General features: G+C 39.8%; 1 protein-coding gene across 1 annotated transcript in view; it reads right to left on the reverse strand.

The window, feature by feature from the left end:
- The window catches only part of EXOC2 (exocyst complex component 2), a 145,547-nt gene that overhangs the window by 92,432 nt on the left and 29,074 nt on the right, over positions 1 to 24,041 (reverse strand). The window contains exons 3-7 of the mRNA XM_080917705.1: positions 23,128 to 23,304; positions 20,607 to 20,733; positions 13,442 to 13,555; positions 12,099 to 12,223; positions 484 to 564 (exon numbers count right to left, since the gene is read on the reverse strand). Of these exons, the coding sequence (XP_080773831.1) occupies positions 484 to 564; positions 12,099 to 12,223; positions 13,442 to 13,555; positions 20,607 to 20,733; positions 23,128 to 23,304 (624 nt within the window). The remainder of the gene's footprint in view (positions 1 to 483; positions 565 to 12,098; positions 12,224 to 13,441; positions 13,556 to 20,606; positions 20,734 to 23,127; positions 23,305 to 24,041) is intronic.

Consider the following 24,041-nt stretch of genomic DNA (forward strand, 5'->3'; position numbering starts at 1 on the left):
CTCCAACTTGTTCAGAATGTTCTCGGCTATGTCCCTTTGCGGAACTGCAACATGTACACAAGAGCACTGCCCGGGCACCTGCTGTGCAGGAGCTGAGGCTCTCTGCCCCGTGCTCTTGCAGGTCTGACGATGGAGACTCAGGTATCCGTCAGAAGTAACCCTGGCTACTGTCTCAGAGCCTGTCTGTTTTCAGATAGCAAATTACTCAGGTATCCGTCAGAAGTAACCCTGGCTGCTGTCTCAGAGCCTGTCTGTTTTCAGGTAGCAAATTACAGTTCTTGAGAAACATAACTTCAGACTATGGTTTCTAATAGGTGAAAGCAAACATTCATTTAATTCTATTGTCTTTAGGTTTTGTAAGCCATCATTTAGAAGTAAATGTTGAAACACAACTCATGACCTTGCTCTGGGAAGCCCCTCAGAACTGCACTATGCCCACCTTGTTATGAAGGCCATTAACAGTCGTGGGTAGAGCAAACTTACTATTGAGGACATTCTCCAATTTCTGTGTCATGGATCCTTCTACCTTTTCTGTTCCATCTGCTTCTAGTTTCTGATGGATAGCTAAGAAAAAGCAAATAAACCTAGTTACCATGTGGGCCACTTTAATAGAGAGAAAGATACAAAAGCCTTTCAAGCCACTGAAAACAGTTTTACAAATTGTTCTATTATTTTCACCATTCAAGAGGAACATACATATGCAATATTCTGGAAAAAACAGATGATGCTATTTACATTGTTCAAAGCTTAACATTACTCAAGTAGTATATAATACACACACTTATCTGGTCTTCAGTATAAAAAGGAAAAGAAAAACAGAAAGTTCAACTTCAGGCACTGTGGGTCTTCAGCAAGATTTTCACATTGGCCATAGGAAATCATTCTTTTACCTCAGCTTTACTTTGCAAAATAGAAAGTACTGCTATTCGGTTCTACCAACCTCAGAAATTTAATGTCAGACCTGGACTACCACATGGGAATATATGTTAGTCCTCCTGTATTCACGGTAATTTTCTGGAGGTTCCATGGAAACATATCAGAACACATATCAATGCACTACACTGGATAAAGAAAGTGTGTGTGGTGTGTGTGTGGTGGTGGTGGGGTGTTTACATTCCTCAACTCTGATAAAGAATACTGGAGAAGGAATCACTTAGTAATATATATTTAGAGTCATTACCCAGGGAGGAAGAAAGGTTTAAAATAGTTATCAGGTTTATTTGGTAAGGAATTAAGACTATGGTTTCCAGTTTTACAGCTGTGACGTACAAACACTAGCTGAACTGTGACTATGCATGAAGCGCTGCACTTCTGAGGTGGGTGTGTCATTAATGTGCATCTCAGTGTTTATATCTGAAGCAAGAGAAGACCGAGGCAAATAAACACGTCTAAGAGTGAGCTCAGGCAGCCAGTTCTAGTCCTTAAAGCCTCATCCCATGCTGCCCAAACAACACAGATCAGCAACGCACACTACCTAGGCTTCTGTTTTCACGTCTGTAAAATGAGAGAAGTAAGCTTGTAATAAAGAAGTTTCTCCTCACAACAGAGGCAGAAGCAGTTTGGATTCCTATTTTTCACACAATTTGCTCAAGTGAAAACCCAAGTGCAAGATGTTTCACTCTGAGGTCTTTCCGTGAACTAAACATCACTTTGAGTATTATTAATTGTACTCACTAACATTCAAATGGTGCATCCGTCACAGAGTCTAGACATGGTGCCAGATTTATGCTTCACAAATAGACAAGCCTGCTTTATGTAAATGCAGATTTGCTTATTTCTTTTATGAGACTCAAATAACTCAATTTGACACACTGGTCTCTAAAAAAGCTCAGTAAGTTTTTAAAATTTAAACTCAGTGTTCAAACACTTATGAATATGTTCTCAACTCCAAAGAATATTTATTTTTCGGTTCATTATAATTAGCCTTTTATCCTAATTTTGTTCTTAATACTACCTTTTCCTGTAATGTTGCCTCAATTTTGTTTTACATCCTAAAACACACAAACTGTTCCTGTATTGAATTGAATCAACACATTCATAAAAAGAAAAACAAATACATGGGGGAGAAATAGTCACTACGTTTTTAAAATTGTCTTTGTTGATTTAGAGTAAAGAAAATGTGAATCTTTACTGGCTCAAACGTAAATTACACAGTAGAAATGACCCAACATATTCCCACACATCAAAGCTTAAACTTAGATTCAACTTGTAAAGTTAAATGGAAGAGAATGTCCCTGCGTCTAAGCATCAAAAGCTAAACAGATCTGCCCACAGCACATTTGACAGTGCTGCGATGCTCTGACAAACTTGGCTGCAAAAGCAAAGCTGGCCCACGTGCAGCTCCCGGTCCTGAGTGGGAAGTAGAAAATGTCCCATAGCCTCACTGCAAATGTTATTCTCTAAGTGAAAAACTAACAACACAGGAAACTGTGTGGCCACATTTTCTGATGCTGACATAAGCCGTCACTGATCAGCAGGTCAAGACGGGGTGACCTGGTTCCCTGAGCTCAGTTTACAGTTCTTTCTGCTGACAGAGCAGCTTCCTCCAACCCATCTCTACCACAGCAGAGCCACTGTCAAGCTGTCAGCCGAGCATGAGGACCAAGAGACAGTGGGATCTGATAAAAGCAATCCTATTTTCCAGAAAATTAAACCAAATAACCCAACGTCTGCTTCATTTGGCCTTTTATTTTCTCTGAAAACATTTTTAAATAGAGTAACTCAATAAGCAACTGGGTACATGATCAAGGTTTGTTATTGTTTCTAATCCATTAAAAACTTAAATATGTGCGGTAGTTGAACATCATAAGCTTAAAGTTAGGAAACAGGTATTATAAGAGAACTAGTCAAAGAAAAATCGAAGTTCTAAGGAAGTGTCTGTTACTTCTTTTGAACTACATCACTGTTTCATTTAACTTGAGTAAAATACATACTGAGTAAAATATGAAACTGCAACTTCAGTCAAAATGTTAAAAAATCCAGAGAGAGAGAGAGAGAGAGGGAGGGAGGGAGGGAGAGAGAGGGAAGGAGGGAGAGAGGGAGGGAGGGAGGGAGGGAGAGAGAGAGAGGGAAGGAGGGAGAGAGGGAGGGAGGGAGGGAGGGAAGAAGGGAGAGAAGGAGGGAGGGAGGGAGGGAGGGAGGGGGAGAGAGAGAGAGATTTTCTATAACAATGCATTGCTATGCAAGGCCATATTACATGTTCTAACCACTGTGCTTGCTGCTAGCCTATATGAGACAGAACATTAAAGCCAAAGCAGAGACTATTTCTATAAACAACCAGAGTTTAATGTTACAGCCTCTATCCTGCAGTGATTACCTTCATCATTTGTTCTTACAGCTACCCTAAAAGGCCTGACCATGGTTAGTTCCAGATCTATACAGACAGACTGCAGCTTAGCCATGCTAATGCCCCAGACTCTGAAGTCAGACTTAGTAAACAAGAGATGGGCAGGATCAGTTATGCATTTTGTTAAGTCAAATTCATTAAAATACCCATTAAATATTTGGTTTCTATTGAATATCATAGAAAACTTCTGTCAGCGCCATAGTTTAGGTGCTGACTGTCCTCAAGGATACTTGCATGTGAAAGGTTTGATTACCTGTGGTGGTATCCTGGCAGGTGGGTTATTTGGGCATGCCCTTAAAGGGAACACTATTGCTTTGGGCCCTGCCTCTGGTTGCCTCTGGTTCCCTCTGGCCTTCTGTAGAGTGTGTTCTGCTATACACTCCACAATGACAAGATGCCCCATTAGAGAAACAAAGCAACACCTACCTCCAAACCTAGTCAACTCAGAACAACACTGCTGAAACCAAGAGCCAAAATAACTCTTTTTCTCTTGTAAGTCAATTATCACAAGTGTTTAGTAATAGTAACAAAGTAACAGAAAGCTAACACAGTGGTTAAATTATATGTTACATTTAAATTGGGCAAGTAACCTTTCTTCCTTAATTATACTGTAAATAAAAACTAATAAAAGCCAATCTCAGCTGCTACATAAAGCCAACAGGCAGGAATGAGTCCCTTAGGTAGCTGAGTTCTAGCACTCTGCCTACTCCCCATCATACATCAATAGACACGTGGAGAATGAAGACACAAAACCCCAGCTTGGCTTCAGGATTCCTGCAGTAACAGCAACACTCAAACAGGTACCAAGTTGCTGGTGTTTGGAATCTGCTAAGAATATTTACTCAGTTTGGCCACAGCAAAACAATCACGATTTTGGGGTTGCCACCAAAAACAAGTGACCACTCAGATGTAAATGTATGAGCTCCAAGGGCATTCAGGGAAATGGTAAAGGAACAGAAGGGTCAAACCAAGATGCCACTGAGCTCAAAAGAGCCTCTTACATCTGCTGCATAGTAATATACAGCAGAAACATGTCTCAAGCTGAAAGTTTGCTAGGACTTGCCTGGACAGCAGCTAGAAACCCTCAGGAACATCAAATCCACAAAAGAGTGTGAGAGGACAGCAACGTGTAAGCCAGGGAAAAATGCCTGTTGCTGAAAACTATAAGATGTGTGTCACGTTCTGACTAAGATACTGTGGACATATCAGTATTTTATTTTTAAAAAAAAATGAATGAAGAAAAAGTAAAAGAGAATAAAGATTTCAAATTGCATATTTGGTTGTGACCAGCTGAGAAGGTAGACTGGGACTGGCTCTCAAACAGTCTGTATGATGACAGCCACCCATGAAGGACATCTTGAAGGGACTGGGCTTTGGTTTATCACTCTGCCTCTTTATCTGTTCCGACAAACACAGAACATCAGAAACGAGCAGCATCAAAACCTGTTTCTGAGAACTGAAGGCATTGGTGGGCACCCTCCGAAGTCTCTGAAGCACAGAAATGAGCAAACAGAAGGAGACGTTTCCATACGCTCTGTGGGACATGTGTCTTCTGCCTCTCATGCCCTCCTTTTAAATTCAAGGCTAAACAAATACATCTTTACACCATTTTCGTGGAGAGGAACAACTAACTTACATACAAATAACAGAGCCATGTTGGCTTAGGATTTCTATCCAATGACACTATCACCAGACTCAGTGTCTACAGGGATAATTGCCTTACAGTCCAGACAAAAAGCAGACAAAAAGGTCTCAGAAGAGTGTTTTTTTTTTTTTTTGTTTTTAAACATAAGTCCTATCATTGCTTGTAAAGCAAGGTTTACAAAAGGTATATGGACAGGACTAAGATGTGGATCAGCAGCAGAGTACTTGCCTAGCATGTGAAGGCCACACATTTAATTCCCAGCACCAAAAGTTTTGTTTCATTTTGTGTTATTTATCTTGTGTGCATGTGTGGCTGTGCACCACATGCACTCTGTACCATGTCTTGGAGGCCCGAAGAAGGCATTGGATCCTGTGAACTGGAGTTATAGCCAGGGATTTACTAGAAGAATGTAGCAATAAGATGACTTGTGATGGTATTTTGCTATGCTCATAGATCAGTGCCTTACTCAGTCACCATTGCAGCAGACAGGAATAGCTGCAGAGACCCACAGTGAGACATGAAGACAGTCTTTGGAAAACACAGGTGTAAATGGGATGTCTCCATCAAATTCCCTCTCAGCCCTGAGCTTAGACAAAAGAAGAGACAGAAAGAGTTGAAGAGCAGAGGGTATGGCGGACCCCAGAAGAAAGAGGCCTTGAGCCAACTGAGCAAGGCTATATGAGCTCACAGATGCAGGTCTACACCAGGGCCTCTGCATAGTATATATAGTATAGCTTTCAGGTGAGTGTGCACTAGTGGATCTCTGAGTCTTGGGCCTTCTCCAGGAGAGCTTTTCCTTCTATTGGGTTGCCTTGCCTGACCTCAATGTGACAGTTTTATCTTAGTATATTCTATCTTGCTATGTCTGGTTGTTACCTCTTAGAAGCATGTTCTTTTCTAATGAGAAACAGAAAGAGAATAGATCCAGGAGGGAGGAAAACTGGGAAGGAAAAGAAGGAGAGAAAAACTGTAATCAGGAGAAACTGTAATCAGGTTATATTTATGAGAAAATGAATCTTATTCCCAATAAAAGGAAACGTATTAAAATAAACTGTACAGATAAAGTAAAAGCACCATGACAAGGTCTATAACCCAGATATTAAGTAATTTGAAAACTATAATGTAATACTAAAAATAAAAGATAAGAATATTTTCTAATAAATTCAGTATTTCCCAAACCAATATATATCAGAAAGTGTGTGTGTGTGTGTGTGTGTGTGTGTGTCTGATGAAGCCTAACCATCATCACCACCAGCCCTGCCACACACTAAAAGACTTCTGGAGTAACAAGAACAACATGATCTCAGACCAAAATACTGAAATTGAATCCAGAAATACAATGTTGTTAAATGACAGCATAGGGTGGAAGTCAGTGACCCTCTCAGCATTAAATACCATACAAGGTAAGTGAGTGTGTTTTTTCAATGACATGAAAAATTAAAAGGATAAAAATAAGAGAATCCATGCTAGTTTAAAAGATGATTAAGATAGTCAAAATAAAATTAAATCCCATCAATTTATATCTTTTTGTGAATTCATTAGCAACAGGAAAGTTTGGGGATGGTTGGAGACATTTGAACATGACTTGTGATGAATTGAAAAGGAAGAATTTTTACTAATTGTATTAATTTTTCTAGTAGTATTGTAGTTATGTTCTTATAAAGGAGATTTACACTAAGGCATAAAAGAAAAAATACTACTTGAGATTTGCTTTTAAAATGTATCATAAACTGCAAACTAACCAGTCTCAAAATAAATCTAATATAGTGATAAATCAAGAATAAAAACAAACCTCTCATAACTGTGAAATTCTGGTATACTGGGGTTGGCTATACTAACAACAAATATACTGAAAAATCAGAGAGACTGTCTCTTTCACAAGACACACACATACACACAAATCAAAAACAAAAACCTATAAAACAAACAAAATTTTGAAATAAATCCAATGATATAAAAGATTTATAAAATAAAGCTTTTAAGACTCTGAAGAAATAAATTGAAGAAGATTCCAAAAGATAGAAAGACCTGTACACATAGTCACCCTATCTATCAAAAGCAACTTGCAGATTCAATGTAATTTCTATCAAGATTCTAATACAATTCTTCACAGAAATTTTAAAAAATTAAATTTCACTTGCAAACAAACAAAACAACAATTCAGAATAGTCAAAATAATCCTGAACAATAAAAGACTGAGGAACCTATCACCCCCTCATTTTAAGCTCTATTAGAGATCTGGCGTATTAATTTTTAAAAATGCATGGTACTGACAGAAAACAAACACATTAGTCAATAGAACAGAACTGAGGACCTAGATGTTTATGTGCCTATACTTGACGTTTCAGAGTCAAGGACACACAGTGGAGAAGATACAGCATCTTCAATAAACAGTGCTAGTCAAACAAGAGGGCGACATATAGAAGTAAATAGGCCCTAATCTTTCACTCTCAATAAAACCCAATTCCAATAATCAAAGACTTCCCAAAACATGATTCCTTAAATCCGCTCTCAAGAGGAGAACGTGGAAAACATGCTTTGATGTGTGGGCTCAGGAGGGACTTTCAGAATGGTATCCAGGTAGCACAGGCATTAAGACCAAGCAACTAAGAAACTTCTGTGTAGCAAAGGACAACTTCATTCAGGGGAAAAGGAAGTCTAAAGAATGAGAAACAAATTTTTACCAGGTATACACTTCACAGGGTTTGTGTCTAAAATACACAAGTAACTGAGTAAAAACCTAAAATAACAATCAGATTAAACATTTACAGCACGAAAAGGAGTTCTCAAAAGAAGACCTATAAATAAGAAATATTTCTTTAAACAATTATTCATTTTTGGTGTGAGTGCAAACTGATTTAACTATGAAAATCAGTGTGAAAGTTCCTCAAAAAGGTACAAAAAGATCTACCATATGATCTGGATATATAATTCTTGGGCATATATCCAAAGAACTCTATACCCCACTACAGAAACACTTGTTCATCCATATTCAAGGCTGCTCTTCACAATAGCAAGATAATAAAATAGCCTAGATGTCCTCCAATTCATGGATGGACACTGAAAATGTGGTACATGTACACAATGGCATATTATCTAACTGCAGAAAAGAATGAATTCACAGGTCCATGGATAGAGCCAGAACTAGTCATTCTGAATGAGGCAGCCCAGACCCAGAAAGATAACACACTGCCTGGTTTCTTGCATATGTAGATGTTAGCTTTGAATTCCCAAATGTAAGCAGTACATCTGGAATAAGTATAGTGGGTAGGAAATGTGTATGAGACCGTGGTAGGAAGATGACATTTCACTGAAGAAGGATAGAACACAGTAGTATGAAAGGGTACAGCAGACAGTAGAGCAGGAAGTTGAATGGATAGAACACAGCAGTATGAAAGGGTACAGCAGAGAGCAGAGCAGGAAGTTGAATGGATAGAACACAGCAGTATGAAAGGGTACAGCAGAGAGCAGAGCAGGAAGTTGAATGGATAGAACACAGCAGTATGAAAGGGTACAGCAGACAGTAGAGCAGGAAGTTGAATGGATAGAACACAGTAGTATGAAAGGGTACAGCAGAGAGCAGAGCAGGAAGTTGAATGGATAGAACACAGCAGTATGAAAGGGTACAGCAGAGAGCAGAGCAGGAAGTTGAATGGATAGAACACAGCAGTATGAAAGGGTACAGCAGAGAGCAGAGCAGGAAGTTGAATGGATAGAACACAGCAGTATGAAAGGGTACAGCAGAGAGCAGAGCAGGAAGTTGAATGGATAGAACACAGCAGTATGAAAGGGTACAGCAGACAGTAGAGCAGGAAGTTGAATGGATAGAACACAGTAGTATGAAAGGGTACAGCAGAGAGCAGAGCAGGAAGTTGAATGGATAGAACACAGCAGTATGAAAGGGTACAGCAGAGAGCAGAGCAGGAAGTTGAATGGATAGAACACAGCAGTATGAAAGGGTACAGCAGAGAGCAGAGCAGGAAGTTGAATGGATAGAACACAGCAGTATGAAAGGGTACAGCAGAGAGCAGAGCAGGAAGTTGAATGGATAGAACACAGCAGTATGAAAGGGTACAGCAGAGAGCAGAGCAGGAAGTTGAATGGATAGAACACAGTAGTATGAAAGGGTACAGCAGAGAGCAGAGCAGGAAGTTGAATGGATAGAACACAGCAGTATGAAAGGGTACAGCAGACAGTAGAGCAGGAAGTTGAATGGATAGAACACAGCAGTATGAAAGGGTACAGCAGAGAGCAGAGCAGGAAGTTGAATGGATAGAACACAGCAGTATGAAAGGGTACAGCAGAGAGCAGAGCAGGAAGTTGAATGGATAGAACACAGCAGTATGAAAGGGTACAGCAGAGAGCAGAGCAGGAAGTTGAATGGATAGAACACAGCAGTATGAAAGGGTACAGCAGAGAGCAGAGCAGGAAGTTGAATGGATAGAACACAGCAGTATGAAAGGGTACAGCAGAGAGCAGAGCAGGAAGTTGAATGGATAGAACACAGCAGTATGAAAGGGTACAGCAGACAGTAGAGCAGGAAGTTGAATGGATAGAACACAGCAGTATGAAAGGGTACAGCAGAGAGCAGAGCAGGAAGTTGAATGGATAGAACACAGCAGTATGAAAGGGTACAGCAGAGAGCAGAGCAGGAAGTTGAATGGATAGAACACAGCAGTATGAAAGGGTACAGCAGAGAGCAGAGCAGGAAGTTGAATGGATAGAACACAGCAGTATGAAAGGGTACAGCAGAGAGCAGAGCAGGAAGTTGAATGGGGTATGAACAGGACAGTGGGAAGAGGGAGCATGGGAGGAGATAACATAAGACCTTTGAAAATGCAATATGGAAACTTACTATTATAGAGCCATCACAGAACATATACATCCACATATATGCGCACACACACACACACACAGGTCATGCAGTGGAGTTGCCTTACAATGAAGGACAGGAGGGGACACAATGCCATGAGCCATAGACTACCAAATAAAAGCTGAGTGACAGGGGTGGTGTACTGCTTTTCAGGTTGTTGGTCAGTGGGGTCACATAGAACCCTTCATTTTCGTCATTATCATTGCTACTGTCATTGTTCTTAGTTCCCTCCAGAACCTGATGGCAAGACATGGAAAAATCCAGCTGGCACTAAACTAGAAACCTCGTCTCTACCCAGCTTTCTCAGTGCTGGAAGGTGCTGTACATGCGGCAGGGAGAAAGCTCATCCGCATTCTCACCTGGCTGTGAGCCCCGCGAGCCATAGTAACTGGCAAGACATGACCACTGGTACTATAGTGGCAGGAATGTCATGGGAGTAACCGACCCACTTTCTGACAGGATTCAAAATCTCTTCCATAAGACAGACTGCTGAGTGGTACAAAAGCTCACGGATGGCAAGACCTTAGAGGACCATCATGATAACCTGCACTCAGAGTTCTTAACTTCATACGTGTAAGATGATGTCTGTGCAGGAGGCAGGGACAAGATAAGATGAGGCACCTCCAACTGGGTACCAAGTAATCACATGACTAAGACTTTAGGAGACTCTCATTCAAACCACCACAGCAGGTCAGTGTTGATCAAGGATGCAGGCCCAGAAGTGTTACCCATTCTCCACTGGATGTGCCCAACCCAGGCACATATAGGTACAATTAAATAAACTCACTGATTAAAAAAGCATAGGAAGGTAAGAGACAAAATTGTCTGGTAAATACTGTATTTACATTACAACAGGAAACTTCATACACGCTCAGGTCTCTCTGATTGCCATAGAAACAATCCTAGTAATGTAAAGCTTTATCAGCAACACATCAGCAACCATGAGGTACCATGGGTCATCAGAGAAGACTCTCCTTGCTCCATTCCCTCCCAGTGTATGCATTTCACCTAACCAAAGTCCTAACTTCCACCTACAAGAAAAGGAAAATATGAGATACACACTTAGTGAAAAGAGGAATTTGTGTGTGTGTGTGTGTGTTTTTAAGAACAATAAGAGTTAAATATCAAATATTTGAACCTATTAAGTATTAAAAATCTGTCTTTTTGAAGGTGTGGCCCTCTAATATGTAATTAAGTAAGATGAATAGTTATGGATGGGTAGGATGGCTCAGCAGACAAAAGTGCTACAAGCCTGAGTTCCATCATTGGCACCATACGATGGAAAAAAGAACTGACTTCCATACAAGTGCTATGGCAGGCACACACACACACACACACAAACACCCAAACACCCCCACACACACACACATACAAACACACACACACACACATACAAACACAAACACACACACACATACAAACACACACACCCAAACACCCAAACACACACACACACACAAACACACACACCCAAACACCAACACACACATCCACACACACACACACACATACACACACATACACACACACTTTCTCTCTCTAAACAAACAAACAAATGAATGTCATACAAGTACTTAGTTATAGGAACTTTAATTTTTAAAAGTAATAATTGTGGTAAATTTTATTATTGTACATTTATACATATTAATATAAAAAGTTATATTTTCACTACATAAACTAAAGGCAGTTTATAAGAAACCTGTTTGTTATCTTTCACTCCAATATCTAAAGCTCTGATAACACAATTTTCCTTTCTTTTAATGAGATGTCAGAGTGAGCAGTTGTGACTATGTATGTTGGGGTCCTCTGGAGTAATGGCTAAAAACAATGCCACATTTTCATTAGCCCTTTCTAAATAAAACACATAATAGGGAACATTTTTAGAATTAGGCACATGAGTAAAATGTGATATCTGTAAAGTAACTTTAAGAATTCTAGAACGTTGTCCATTGGGATTCAATTTCTTATCAGCCCCAAAGACTGAGCATCATAGAGAGGTATAGGCGTCTCCTGTTTCACATGTAAGATGGGTCAGCAGAGCCTTAGAGACAAATATTTACAGTACTAGGCCTTCAAAGAGATTCCAGCCTAGTCTGCAACAAATATTTATGGTACGGTTTAAACCTCTACCTTTATAAATACAGACCAAATGTCACACCCCATAAACATGAGGGAGCACAGTGTCAGGTTTCCACAGTGGAAGCCCCAGCAGATGGCTCTCAGGGTTGCCTTACCTGAGAGAGCATCTTGAGCTTCAAAGAAGGTACTGAGGCCGCCCTTCACGTACGCCAGACTGCCCTCACTCTTCTTGTTGGCCTGCCTTTTGAGGTTGGTGACCGCCATCTTGAGCTGCTCAAAACTGAAACAAGTGAAAAGAAATCAGCTGAGACCCCTGACAAGATAATGCATTCCATGTACATCACTAGACGTGCTAAAGCTCCTGGGAAGCATAGACATTAACTCAGTAACTATATAAAGACAAAACCTTTACATTATTATCTAGATTTAAACCTTCTGTTTATGTGATGGCTGACAAATATGAAACTGGTCTTTTATCTGCAGATGCTAATCCCACACATGCCAGGCCGCTAAGAAGTAAGTACAGATATAATACACATGACTTGGCAGACAGAAGTTCTCACTACCTTCTAGGATCCTAGCTAAGGTGAAGTAGTTCAAAAGCACACTTCCCTCGCCCTCATGGAAGTGCCGCTCATCTTACCACTCAATACACAATCCTGTCCTTAATGACAGTGACACAAGACCTGTGGGTGACTCACAATTTAAACAACAATCGAGAAGCATGTGTGAAGCCCCATGATAAAACCTACTACTGTGTATGCTAGCTTAAAATTTTGCAATAAAGCAACAAAAAAATAAGACCATACCATTGTATCTCTACCAAAAGCTGAGGGAGAAAAGGTATTTTTGAAATTTTATTTCCACTTAATCTGACAAAAATCTGTTAATATAGTCTGAAATACTGCTCTAAGTACCATAGTAACTCCATACACAAAACACATCAATTCTGAGTTATAACAAAAAAAAAATTGTGTCCATAATGAAAAATAAAGCTATCTTCTGCAATTATAAACTGACTCTTAAAAACAGTACTTTCTATAAAACATTATCAGATAAAAGTTATATACTAAAATACCAACTTTTTTTAATGTTTCCTAATAATGGTATTCACTTCTGTAAGTGAATAAATCATGTTACTATATACTTTAACTCCCTCAACTTATAGAGAATTTACATCTAAAGTAACAATCAACTATCTAAATGTTTTCACTAATACTGCTGTTTTAAATCAATCTGGCAAAAAGTTACAAATGTTATCTTTATAGTATGGGAATGTGCTCTGAGGTCAGCAAAGGCAGGTGCTCTACATTTTGCACGGAATTACCATTTTCATGTGACTGATAAAGACAGTCCTCTACTTAGTCCTCTACAGGTAGGATAAGGAATAAGTCACCTCACAGATCTACAGCTATGCTACCATCTGCAAGGCCAGACTTAGGTCAGAAGCCTTCTCTGTCTGAAGCCCCTCAGTGTTCAGGATCTGACGTCCACTAACCTGGTGGTGGAGTGATTCTCTATGAGATACCAGGCTGCTGAAAAATTCTCACTTGTAAAATCCGCACTCATGCCATGAAATAACACTTCTAAGTCCTTCTGAGGAAGTTTACATCTAAAGAGGAAAAAAAGAGTTAAAATACATTACAATTGCTTTGATGCTAGCATTCGCAAGGACTACACAATAAATTAATATACAAGCCTGCATGTTTGCATACAATAAGCTATCAAGAACACATTTGAATATATGTATGGAATATACTTTCTATATTATGACTGATTTCCTACCATATAAGCCTTGTTGTGGCAATTTGACATGTAAGATTAACCAGTGCAGGTGGAATAATTTCTTCACCCTGTCACTGTCCCATCTGAGTTGAACAAATGTTTGTTATTCCCCAGGAAAAGTTCACACCGTGTCTGTCCTGACCAGACCCTGTCCCTAGCCATACAACCTACAGGCTTTGCTGCTGACACACATCCCGGTTTGTAAGATGAAGTCCAAGTTCTCGATTCCATATTCAAGAGTTTCTCTGTACTAAACCTGCTCATCTCTCAGGACTCATTTCTGCAACTCCAGTTCACACACTAAAAGCTTCAGAGTCTCAAACAAATTTTACCCCCTGGTACAAGTCATATTTATGTGTACTTTATTCCCCAATCCTGATATGCGGTGTGCACAGAACGCCCTTTACAGACTGACAGCTTCATGTCTTCTTCAGTGAGAAAATCCCCTAGACTAAAGGAAACACTGCATTCAAGTGTGTGTCTAGAGCCTTAGTACCCAAGCGTGCCTACACGGCTCCCACATTCCAAGGAGCCGACCGTGGCCAATGCTTCATCTTCACCTCAGGGGAATAGTTTTGCTGCCTTTCATAGCCATAATCAATAGTCCATGGGCTGACCGTTACAAAGGGGTAGGTGGTGACAGGCTTTTTATCCTTCCTGTTAGTTACTATATCACACTGTAGGCTATTACTACAGGCCCTTAAAAACTGGTTTTGCATTGACTCCTTACTTGGGCATACAAGGTAAGGCCAACAAGTCTGAGTCTTTACCCTAAATTTTTAGTTACCTTGGACAGACCACCCCAGACAAGTACAGTTTTCCATAAGAGCAAGGCTGCATACTGATAAAAAGGGTGTCACCTTATAAGAACCAAATGGCTCACCCACAGGATGACTTAGGTTTTTATTGCTGTGAAGAGCACTAGACCACTGCAACTGTTACGAGGAAAACATTTACTTGGGGCTGTAGGCTTAGTCCACTATGATCATGGAGGGAAGCATGGCAGCACACAAGCAGACATGGTGCTGGAGAAGGAGCGGAGAGGAGAGTCCTACATCTTGATCCATAGGCGGCAGCAGGAGACTGCCACACAAGGCCTAGTTTGAACGTAAGATCTCCAAGCCGGCCTCCACAGTGACATTATTCCTTCAACAAGGCCACGGCTCCTATTAGTGCCACTCCCCATATATAGACCAAGCATTCAAACCCATGAGTCAATGGGGCCATTCCTATTCAAACCACCACACAGAACAAAAACTTCTTCAACAAACTTGCAGAACCTAAACTGAGAGAGTGACCACTGAGAGCACACCTTGGCAAGGCCTAATAAATCATGCACACATACTGCCCATTACCCCAGTCCTGCCTTCTTTTAATCCTTAAGTGCATGCTAGTCATCTGAAAATGGACTTGAGACCAATGTCTTATCTGTCCTTCCTAATGTGGTCATGTCAGAAGCAACAGGAACTGAGACACAGTCACCTGCAGCAGCCTAGGGGGCTCCCTTACATTATAAAAAACCTAAACCCAGATAACACTGGTCCTTGGATTCAACACAGAAAGTTCCAGAAGCCACTATGAGGCAGAGCTGGGCTTATTAAAAGAAATTTTCAACACAGATTCCAAGCGCATGGCCAAGGAAAGAAACAGGGATCAAGACAAGTATAAAGCATGTGAGGGATGAAATGGGCTCTTTACGACAGCCACATATGACATTCTGGTGGCTTCCGAAGCTGTTAACTTTAAAGAGTTACTTGCTGGTGTTGGTAGCTGAGGCTACCTGCTGGTTACAGGTTCTGGCATGTTTGCTCTAAAACTCCAGGTCCAGGGCTAGGACAGGATGAAATGAGAGGGAACAGCACACTGGGACACTTCACACAGCACTAACATCTGCTCTGGGGGCAATGACAAGAAAAACGTGCCGCTTTCTCCTCTTACCCTCAGTGACACCATTCTAATCAGTGATGTCTGAGAAAGGCTAATGGCAATCTTCCTGGAAAAGGTCTCACATTCTAGGAGAACTCAGAAAATTAGCCATTCTTTTACCTCTGGACATCATTATGCCAAGTTTCAGCAGCAGAAATTGTGAAAAACTTCTGTAATTATGAAGGAAACTGGTTTATCAGAAGCACAAACCCGAGGTCCACACACCTCAGTGACATGATTCTAGGTGTGTCGCCTCTGAATTTTGTACATTGTGAAAAAAAAAAGGTCCCTTTGTTTAAGACAAATGAATTGGCATTCCTGTGATCTATAGCTGAAGGTATCTTGACTTAATATTCCAGCCTTAGAAATGAGCTAAAATAGACTGATCTTTGACCTGTGTATCCAGAAAATGTGAAATAGAAGCAAGGCTGCAAAGTGCAGCTGACTCATGCCAGAACCCCCGGGGTGGGCAGAGATGAGGTGCCCCAAGAGCAGCCCCAAATCTTCCGCCTGTATGCACTGCGTGGGAAAGCAGCTAAGCTCTCCTAGTTCCATTTACTCCTGAGAATCACAACAGCTTAATTATGTGAGAGAACAACATGAGTGTTCAGACTCCACCTGCACCTTCCCCAACTAACCGGGAGGGAGAAATGAAAACTCACGAGATACTCTCATGAAGGAACCAAAGCAATTTAGTCACTAATCATACTTGCTGCCCTTCAAATGTTTCCGTTAGATGGCAATGTAAACTCAGACTTGATCCTTCTAGAAAGGGTGCCTGAGTAGACTGTGTGCTTGCATGCCTCCTTGGTGCAGCACTGGAGAGGAGGGCTGCTGACTGTTAAGGAACTGATGCTGTTCTTTGAAGGCATGAGCCATACTTATTTCTTTCAGCTTTAAATTTCAACAACATAATTTACAATGTTACATTAAATATTAGGGGAATTTTTTTATTTTAAAATATGGCATAGTTTCTGGACTTAGGCACTGTACCATAGCTCACAAATCGACATTTTACAAAATGCTAAATTAAATGCAAGACACTTCTATGATCTTCGGAATGACCCTGCTGTTACCCTGTCTTTTTTGTAAAGGCAGATTTCTAAATTTACTGGGAAAACTGGTCACTGTTTCTTTCTGTTAGAAATGTGACTCAATAAGTCTAGAGCCAGATGCACACTGCCCAGAATCCATGTAGAGATAAGACAGATAATATCTATGCACCAACTGAAAACTCAAGACACCAACCCTCAGTAACAGCTCACTCAAAAAGTAGGAAGTGATTGGAAGCAGGAGCCAAGCTCCATTTCTCTGCCCTCACTTCATACCAGTACACTGCCAAGACTTCCTTGATAAACACTCTTCTTAGGCGAACAGGACTTTCAAGAAACAAAATCTAGTGAGGACTTTCACTTAATATGACCCTATTTTTATCTTCTTTTACAGCTTAAATAGTTTGTATCCATTATAACTGGAACCAGGCAAGAACATATGTATTTGTGACACTCAACACAGTAAATCAGAAACACAGACCTTTTACAAGCGCAGCCTAGTCTCAGTTAAAGCAAAGTTACCTTTTCAGAGCAATTAGTAACGTTTTTATAAGTACCATGGCACCATGTGTGCAAAAACATCAGTTAAAAATTTAGGAACATGAAGGACTTTAACAGTCAAAGGCACCAATAAATGCCAGTTGTTAAAAACTTGTGGGGCTGAAAGATGACGGCATGCACGCTGAGTCCACCAATAAAATATATTAAAACCTGACTCACACCAAAAGCATCAAGAAGCCTATATTATGTTATTCTCACTTGCTTTTCCATAGTCAAAGAACCCAGGCACAGCACCACAGGGCTCCACACACTTCTGCTGCAGTGAATCTCACACTCAGGGCAATTGCTGAGTGCTGACTCACCTTCCAAAGGCTCCCACTAGTCTGAAAAGTCACCAGGACCACAGTGATTATTTTATGATATGAATTTATACTTCTTCTGACCTTGTAAATTTCTACTTTTCTACTAGCGTATAATATTAAAATCTCTGTGTTCTTCACCCATTGATTTAATTTTTTAAATGATTTATGAAATTCATACAGCACATTAGTAAAACAAAAGGCAGTAAGGATTCTAATCTGAATGTAACATTATTACAGGAACAAAAGGGTTTTACTAAAAAATATTAAGTGTGTTAGGAAAACAGCCTCTCACTAATGTCTGATACCTTGACTTTCTGTTCCTGGGCAAGGGTGCAACTCAGTATAGAGCATTGGGTATAAGAAAAGGATAAACAATTCATCCTGTAATAGAATTCAGGAAAATCTAGGTAGCTTTCTTAGGTAGGAGAGAGCAGTAGAGGAAGACAAGGAAGGGGAAAAACATAGTTGACTAAATAATATTTAATTTCAACACAATTTATTATTATATAAACTTAGTTGTGATGGTTTTAAATGTCAACTTCCCACAACCTAGACTTATCTTGGAAAAGGCTCTGAAAAGGAACTATCTAGATGGGGTGGGTTGGCCTTTAGGCATGTGGGTGGTACCATGTCCTGGGCTGGGCCCTAGGCTACTTAAGAGTAAGCTTGAGTCCTGAGCACCAAGCCTTCTTACTTCATACATGACTGTGGATATGATGTTTTCCGTTCCTACCTTGACCTCCCTACAATAATATATTGTAACCTAGAATTTTAATAAAATAGCTTTTTTCCCTAAGTTGCTTTTGGTCAGGGTGTTTTATCATAGCAACAGAATGAAATTCCAGTATTTATTAAAAGAAGCCAAGTAACACTAAGCACACGAGCCACCATGGCTGCAGTGCTCAGCTGTCCTCATGCACGGCCTTCACAGCTGCCCATGGGAGGCCTGAGAAACCCAGGCCAAACCTCAAGAGGTCAGCGGTATGCCCTACATGCCAAATTCATAGCCAGAGTTTGGCTCCAAGTCACAGGACACTACCTCTTAAGAGAAATGTAAAGGAATTCCGAAGCAAGGGAGTCCTTCTGTCATGCCATTCTTTCTGCCTGCCTTCCTGACTCTACAGTGGCACTAGAGATGGTTCGCATCAAACTGCTCTGTGGCTGGCAGCAGCAAGGCCAAAGGTAAGAAGAGGATGAGACAGCAAGAACTATGGAAAGAACATCCGTCAGAACGAAAGTGAGGGTGGCATCTATGACAAGGAGCACTGGCCCCTGTGCTGGTCAGCTTTGTGTCAACTTGACACAAGCTGGACAACAGGGACTCTCAAATTTAAAAATGCCTTTATAAAACTGGCCTGTGAGCAAGTCTGTAGAGCATTTTCGTAATTAGTGACTGATGTGTGAGGGCCCTGCCTACTATGGGTGGCACTGAATAGACATGTGAGTTGTGTCTCTCCAAAACTGTTCTGTCACACAACAGTTGGAGGTCCTAGGTGCTGTAAGAAAGCAGGCTAAGCAAACTGCAGAGCAAGCCAGTAAGCAGCTCTCCTCCACGGCCTCTATATCAGCTCCTGCCTTCAGGTTCCTGCCCTGACTTCCCCAGTGATGGACTGGAACTGAGAGCGGTAAAATGAAATAAATGCTCTCCTCCCCGGCTGGCTTTTGGGCATGGTGTTTGATCACAGCAGAGAAACCTGACTAAAACAGGTGGTCTGTCTCATCCTAGAGAGCATGTGCATCCCACTGGTCTCCTTCCTTTGAAAAGGAAGAGCAGGCAGCATGACCCCTCCTTCCCGTGCTTCAGAACGCCTCAGAAAGAAGCTTTCAGGGGGTTTGATGCAGGCCTGTCACAGGTTTTCTAATCAAGTGCCAAGCCTGTGTAAGCTACTTGACAGCGTATTCAAACATACCTGCCCTTTACCCTTCTTGTTTTGGACTGTCCCAATTTTAATTTACAGGATATCAAAAACCTTTAAATCAGTTTTAGAATGTCCCTTGCTTTAAATATGCCACCTAGACATCCCACGCTCAATAAAAGCTGCTATACTCTAGGGCTTTTCAACAAATAATTCCTACCCCAAATGGGCCCCACTTGAACAGATATACCACAGCAATAAAAATGTAGCTTGCACTCAAAAGTATTAATGATCTTCAAGTGTAGACAAGAAGGTTCAGTATTTAAAGGCTAGTGGAAAAAAAAAAATGTTCTTCATTCTTAGAAAACCCAAAATGCAGATTTGGTTAAGACATTAATAGAACTAACTTGCTACCTTCTATGGCTGTTCATGAGGTAACACCCATCACGTAATTCTGTAATGAGAATTACTAAATTCAGAAAATAAATTAGATAAAATTAATATATTAAATAAATTACTTAAGATATATGAAAAAGTTGTTCATACTTGGAAATATAAAAACAAAACATTAAATTCACTTATGGAACAATGTATCACTAACTGGCCCGATTCTGATAAATAACGCTAAATAAGGCTGGGTTAAGTAAGAGTTTAGGCAGGACATATCAAAAACAAAAAATCCCTTTGATCAAATTATTCTAAAATATTTCTAGGAAACTGAAGCAAATGAATAGACAATTCTACTGATTCCAGATACTATCTGAACATATTGAAATGTTCTGGCACTCGTATTCATCAGGAGTATGCTACAGAATGGGGCAGCATGTAGTAGGACACTTGCCTATCATATTCTACAACCAAACCCCCAAGCCAAAGGACAGTAGTCATTAAAGTTTCAAAACATTTTTAAATATGAAATTTAAACTCCTCCAAAAAACTAAAATAAATTTGTCAAAGATTTTTATCTATGAAACTATTTACTGAAGCAAAATTTGTAAAGCTTTATGCATATTACCATAAAAATAAAAAGTTAATAATCAAAATAAACAGTACTAATGAATGACCTGTGTGGGTGAGTTACCTTCACCTGTGCTTTCCAGGATATCTCTGAATATGAGTCCCTCCACTTAGAGAACAGAAAATTCTTAGACGGTGAAATTGAAGAACCAGACAGTACTTACTTCTCAATTTCAATGCCGAGAGGATTCGCAGGACGGAGAGACAGGGGGGGGATCCCTTTGTTCCTGTCAGTCCGCATATCATAATAGTTCATCTCATCCACCCACACTGCAGACTGGTCTAAAATGCCTGGAAGTGACAGGAACATGCACTCAGTAAGACACACTCGCCATTACTGTGTCTTGTAGATGTAAAGACACTACAGCTAAAGTTCTCCTCATGCCCGGTGGCTTTACAAGAAATACTGAGAATCTGTGAAATGGCAGAAGTAACACTTCTTGGTTTATGATTTCACTATACATTATTTAATGGAGGTGATTTTAAGCCACTCACAAAACATTCTGAAAAAATATTTTCTGAATAACATAAAATTATTTGTACATTGTTAAATATTAACAATTAAGCTGATAATAGCATTTGGAAAGCAAAATGTAAGATACAATGATATGACTTCCAATATCTCTTTATTCAAGAAAATACTCTGAACTCATATCAACCTTTGGAGAAAAATGTCTGAAAAATCTCAAGTCATAATAGACTCAGGTTAAACACTAATTCCAAAGCAAGCTCTTTGTATGTTACTGCTGAGAAGCCATCACACACGGATGACTTGTATTTAACATCAAGGTTCTTTTCCTAACTTCCATAATCGAAAGTCATTTTACTACAGGTACAATGCAAATGTTTCAAAACTGTTTTTGAAAGCTCTCTTTATCTCTCTAAACACTAACACGAGTTCATGAATAGTTATGCAAAATTAGCATAGTCCTTGTTTTTTCTTATTCTCTTCATTATGCTGAATGCTGGCGATGACTTACATGATTAGATCAAAAAAAAAATCTTAGATTGGTATCAATTTGGTAAATCCAATAAAATACCAAACTATTAAATTGGTTAAAGAATACATGGATTACACAATAAAAATAACAGATTATTCAGGGAAAACAGACTAGGTGCACATCTGCAAACAAGATATAAATTCTAAAGATAGCATTCTCTTTTCTGGGACCAAGCTCTTTCTACACTGCCCTACTCAGTACAGTACAGCCTTTGCCACTGCAGGGACTCTGGGCTGCAGCAAAGCAGGACTGAGGAATCAGCACCTCAGAGCAACTGTGCCCTGCTGGCTAAACAAGCAGTGGCAGACAATGAGGCCTCCCAGAAGAAGGTTGTCTGAACACCAGACAGCAACAGGACCCTGTGCAAACGGACGACTTCAGCAGCCATTGTGGTCATCAACAAGGGCTGAGTAAAAGCTTCTGCAGAAGTTCCACATTCTGAGGCTGTCATTAAATCTGACCCTCATCTTCTATAAGTCATTGTAAATACCATGAATTAGGTATTCAAAATAAAATTACACTTTGACCTAAGTTGTCTTCATGTGCTATATAAGCAAATATTATAAAATCATGAATTTTAAGAAAATGTTTAAACCTCTTCCAGAAAGCTGCAAAATAGGCTCAAGCTTTGATTTCAGAGTTCACTTTCTAAAGATCATATATATATTTAAATTGTGTTATATTTCTGTACACAAATGTACACTAATACTAATATATATATACTAATGCCAACTTTAGTTTTTCCGTATCCCTTACTTGTTTTTACTTCAAAGGTACATATAAGGATTTATGGAGGCCAGCAATATAGAATAAACCTCTATAAGCTGAGATGGATAACAAAATGTTTTCACTATAGAGAGAAATACTAATTGAATTTAATTAGGATTGATGGTCTTTTACAAAAATTTTATGTTTATATATTATTGCAAGATCTTACTGAATCACAATGAGGAACCTAGTAGTATTTTATTAAGAGACATTAAGTATCCATTGGAATAATTTAAAAATTAATAATTTGTATAATGTGTTCTTTTAAGTGTTAACACTACACAGTTATCTTCTAACCTATCCAACCCTATGCGGTAGATAATGGTGCCGTTCTTTTCATCCCAGGAAACAGGCGCTGGAGCTACCCAGCTGTTGGAGGTCAAAGTTTGGTTCCTCAGACGACTAAGTGCTTCCCAAATACTAAGCAAGGAACAGGGTAAGTACCTAAGAAAGAGAAGTACAACTCCATGGGACAAAGCAGAGCAGGAAAAGCTAGAGTGCTGAGCTTCACCTGGCCATACAAGGATATGCCCACCACAAATGCTGCCAAAGTAGAAGCTTTTCCCTTAGAATGTTAACTGTGTAACAGCACGAAAGTAACACCGTATGTTCAAGATCGAGAAGTCAAACCGTCATCCCAAACCGCCAAGGGGACCGATATCACAGGTCACACTGACCGTCAGCTTGGTGAGCTGCCTCTCAAAGGGAATGGCTGCACAGGGAATCCAGCCAGCCCCCAGGCTCCACATGAGACAGTTGTGAACACAGGCTCTCAGACTCGTCTTAGTATTGTCAAAATGAACACATGCCACCTAATGAGACATGAGAGCTCAGTGTGTTTTATACAAATTCTACCAGTTTTAACATCTAAAGGTCAGTAACATTTTCCTTAGGATAAAGTCACTAAGAGTCTTACCTATTTTTTCAGGTTTGAGTAGCTTAAAAGAGACAGTTGAAGTTCCTTTGCCCCCTGACTTAGTTGTGACAATAATGTCTCCTTTGTCATTTTTGGCTTGTCCCACTCGACAGACAATTTTACTTGCAGACATCCATTCTGCTGTAAGGAGGCAGTTATGTCCACAAATTGTCAAGCCTGGAAGTAAAAGCATGTATGCAACAGATTAAAAACAAACAAACAAACGTAATAACGTTTCCTGCTCGAATACATGTCCACAGTGTCTGACACAGGCCGTGGGATTTGGTTTTCTCTCTGATAGCTAAGACACTCTTCATTTCCTCAGCTGTCAGCAGAATTAGAACAAAGGACTACAGCTAAGTGCAGGCAGTCAGATCACTTAGACGACAAGATGTAAACTATTTTCTGAAAGCACTGCTACTATTAGAAGTTCATGTATTGACACGGGGTGCTAAAATACATGAAAACACAAATGAAAATAAGATTTCATGAGCTATTTATTTCTTAAGCTTTTTATTTTTGCTTACTTACTAAAAACTAACAAATCTAACTTCATGAAATATAATAACATCATTTTATATTATATTGTTTTGGGGCACTGAAATTCTCTTCTATTGTTTGTTTGCTGACAGAGTCTCACTATTGTTGTACTGATCGTCCTGGAATTCTGTCAGCCAGGCTTGGCTCAACCCAACAGAGAAGCCTGCGTCCTCTGACTCCCAAGTGCTGGTATTCAGCAAGTACAGCACCAGACCTGGTTTAGCCTCAGTTCTTAAAAAGAAAGAGAATTTTAAGTAAAGTACTTTTTATAGGGTTTCTAGCTGATTAATATAAGATATTTCAGTTTAAAACACTTAAAATATTTAACAAATTGAGTTTGCTCTTTTTAAAAATGAGCTCTTGGCAACAGATGC

The sequence above is a fragment of the Micromys minutus genome, assembly GCF_963924665.1.
Source record: "Micromys minutus genome assembly, chromosome: 6".
In the NCBI taxonomy this organism is placed as follows: domain Eukaryota; kingdom Metazoa; phylum Chordata; class Mammalia; order Rodentia; family Muridae; genus Micromys; species Micromys minutus.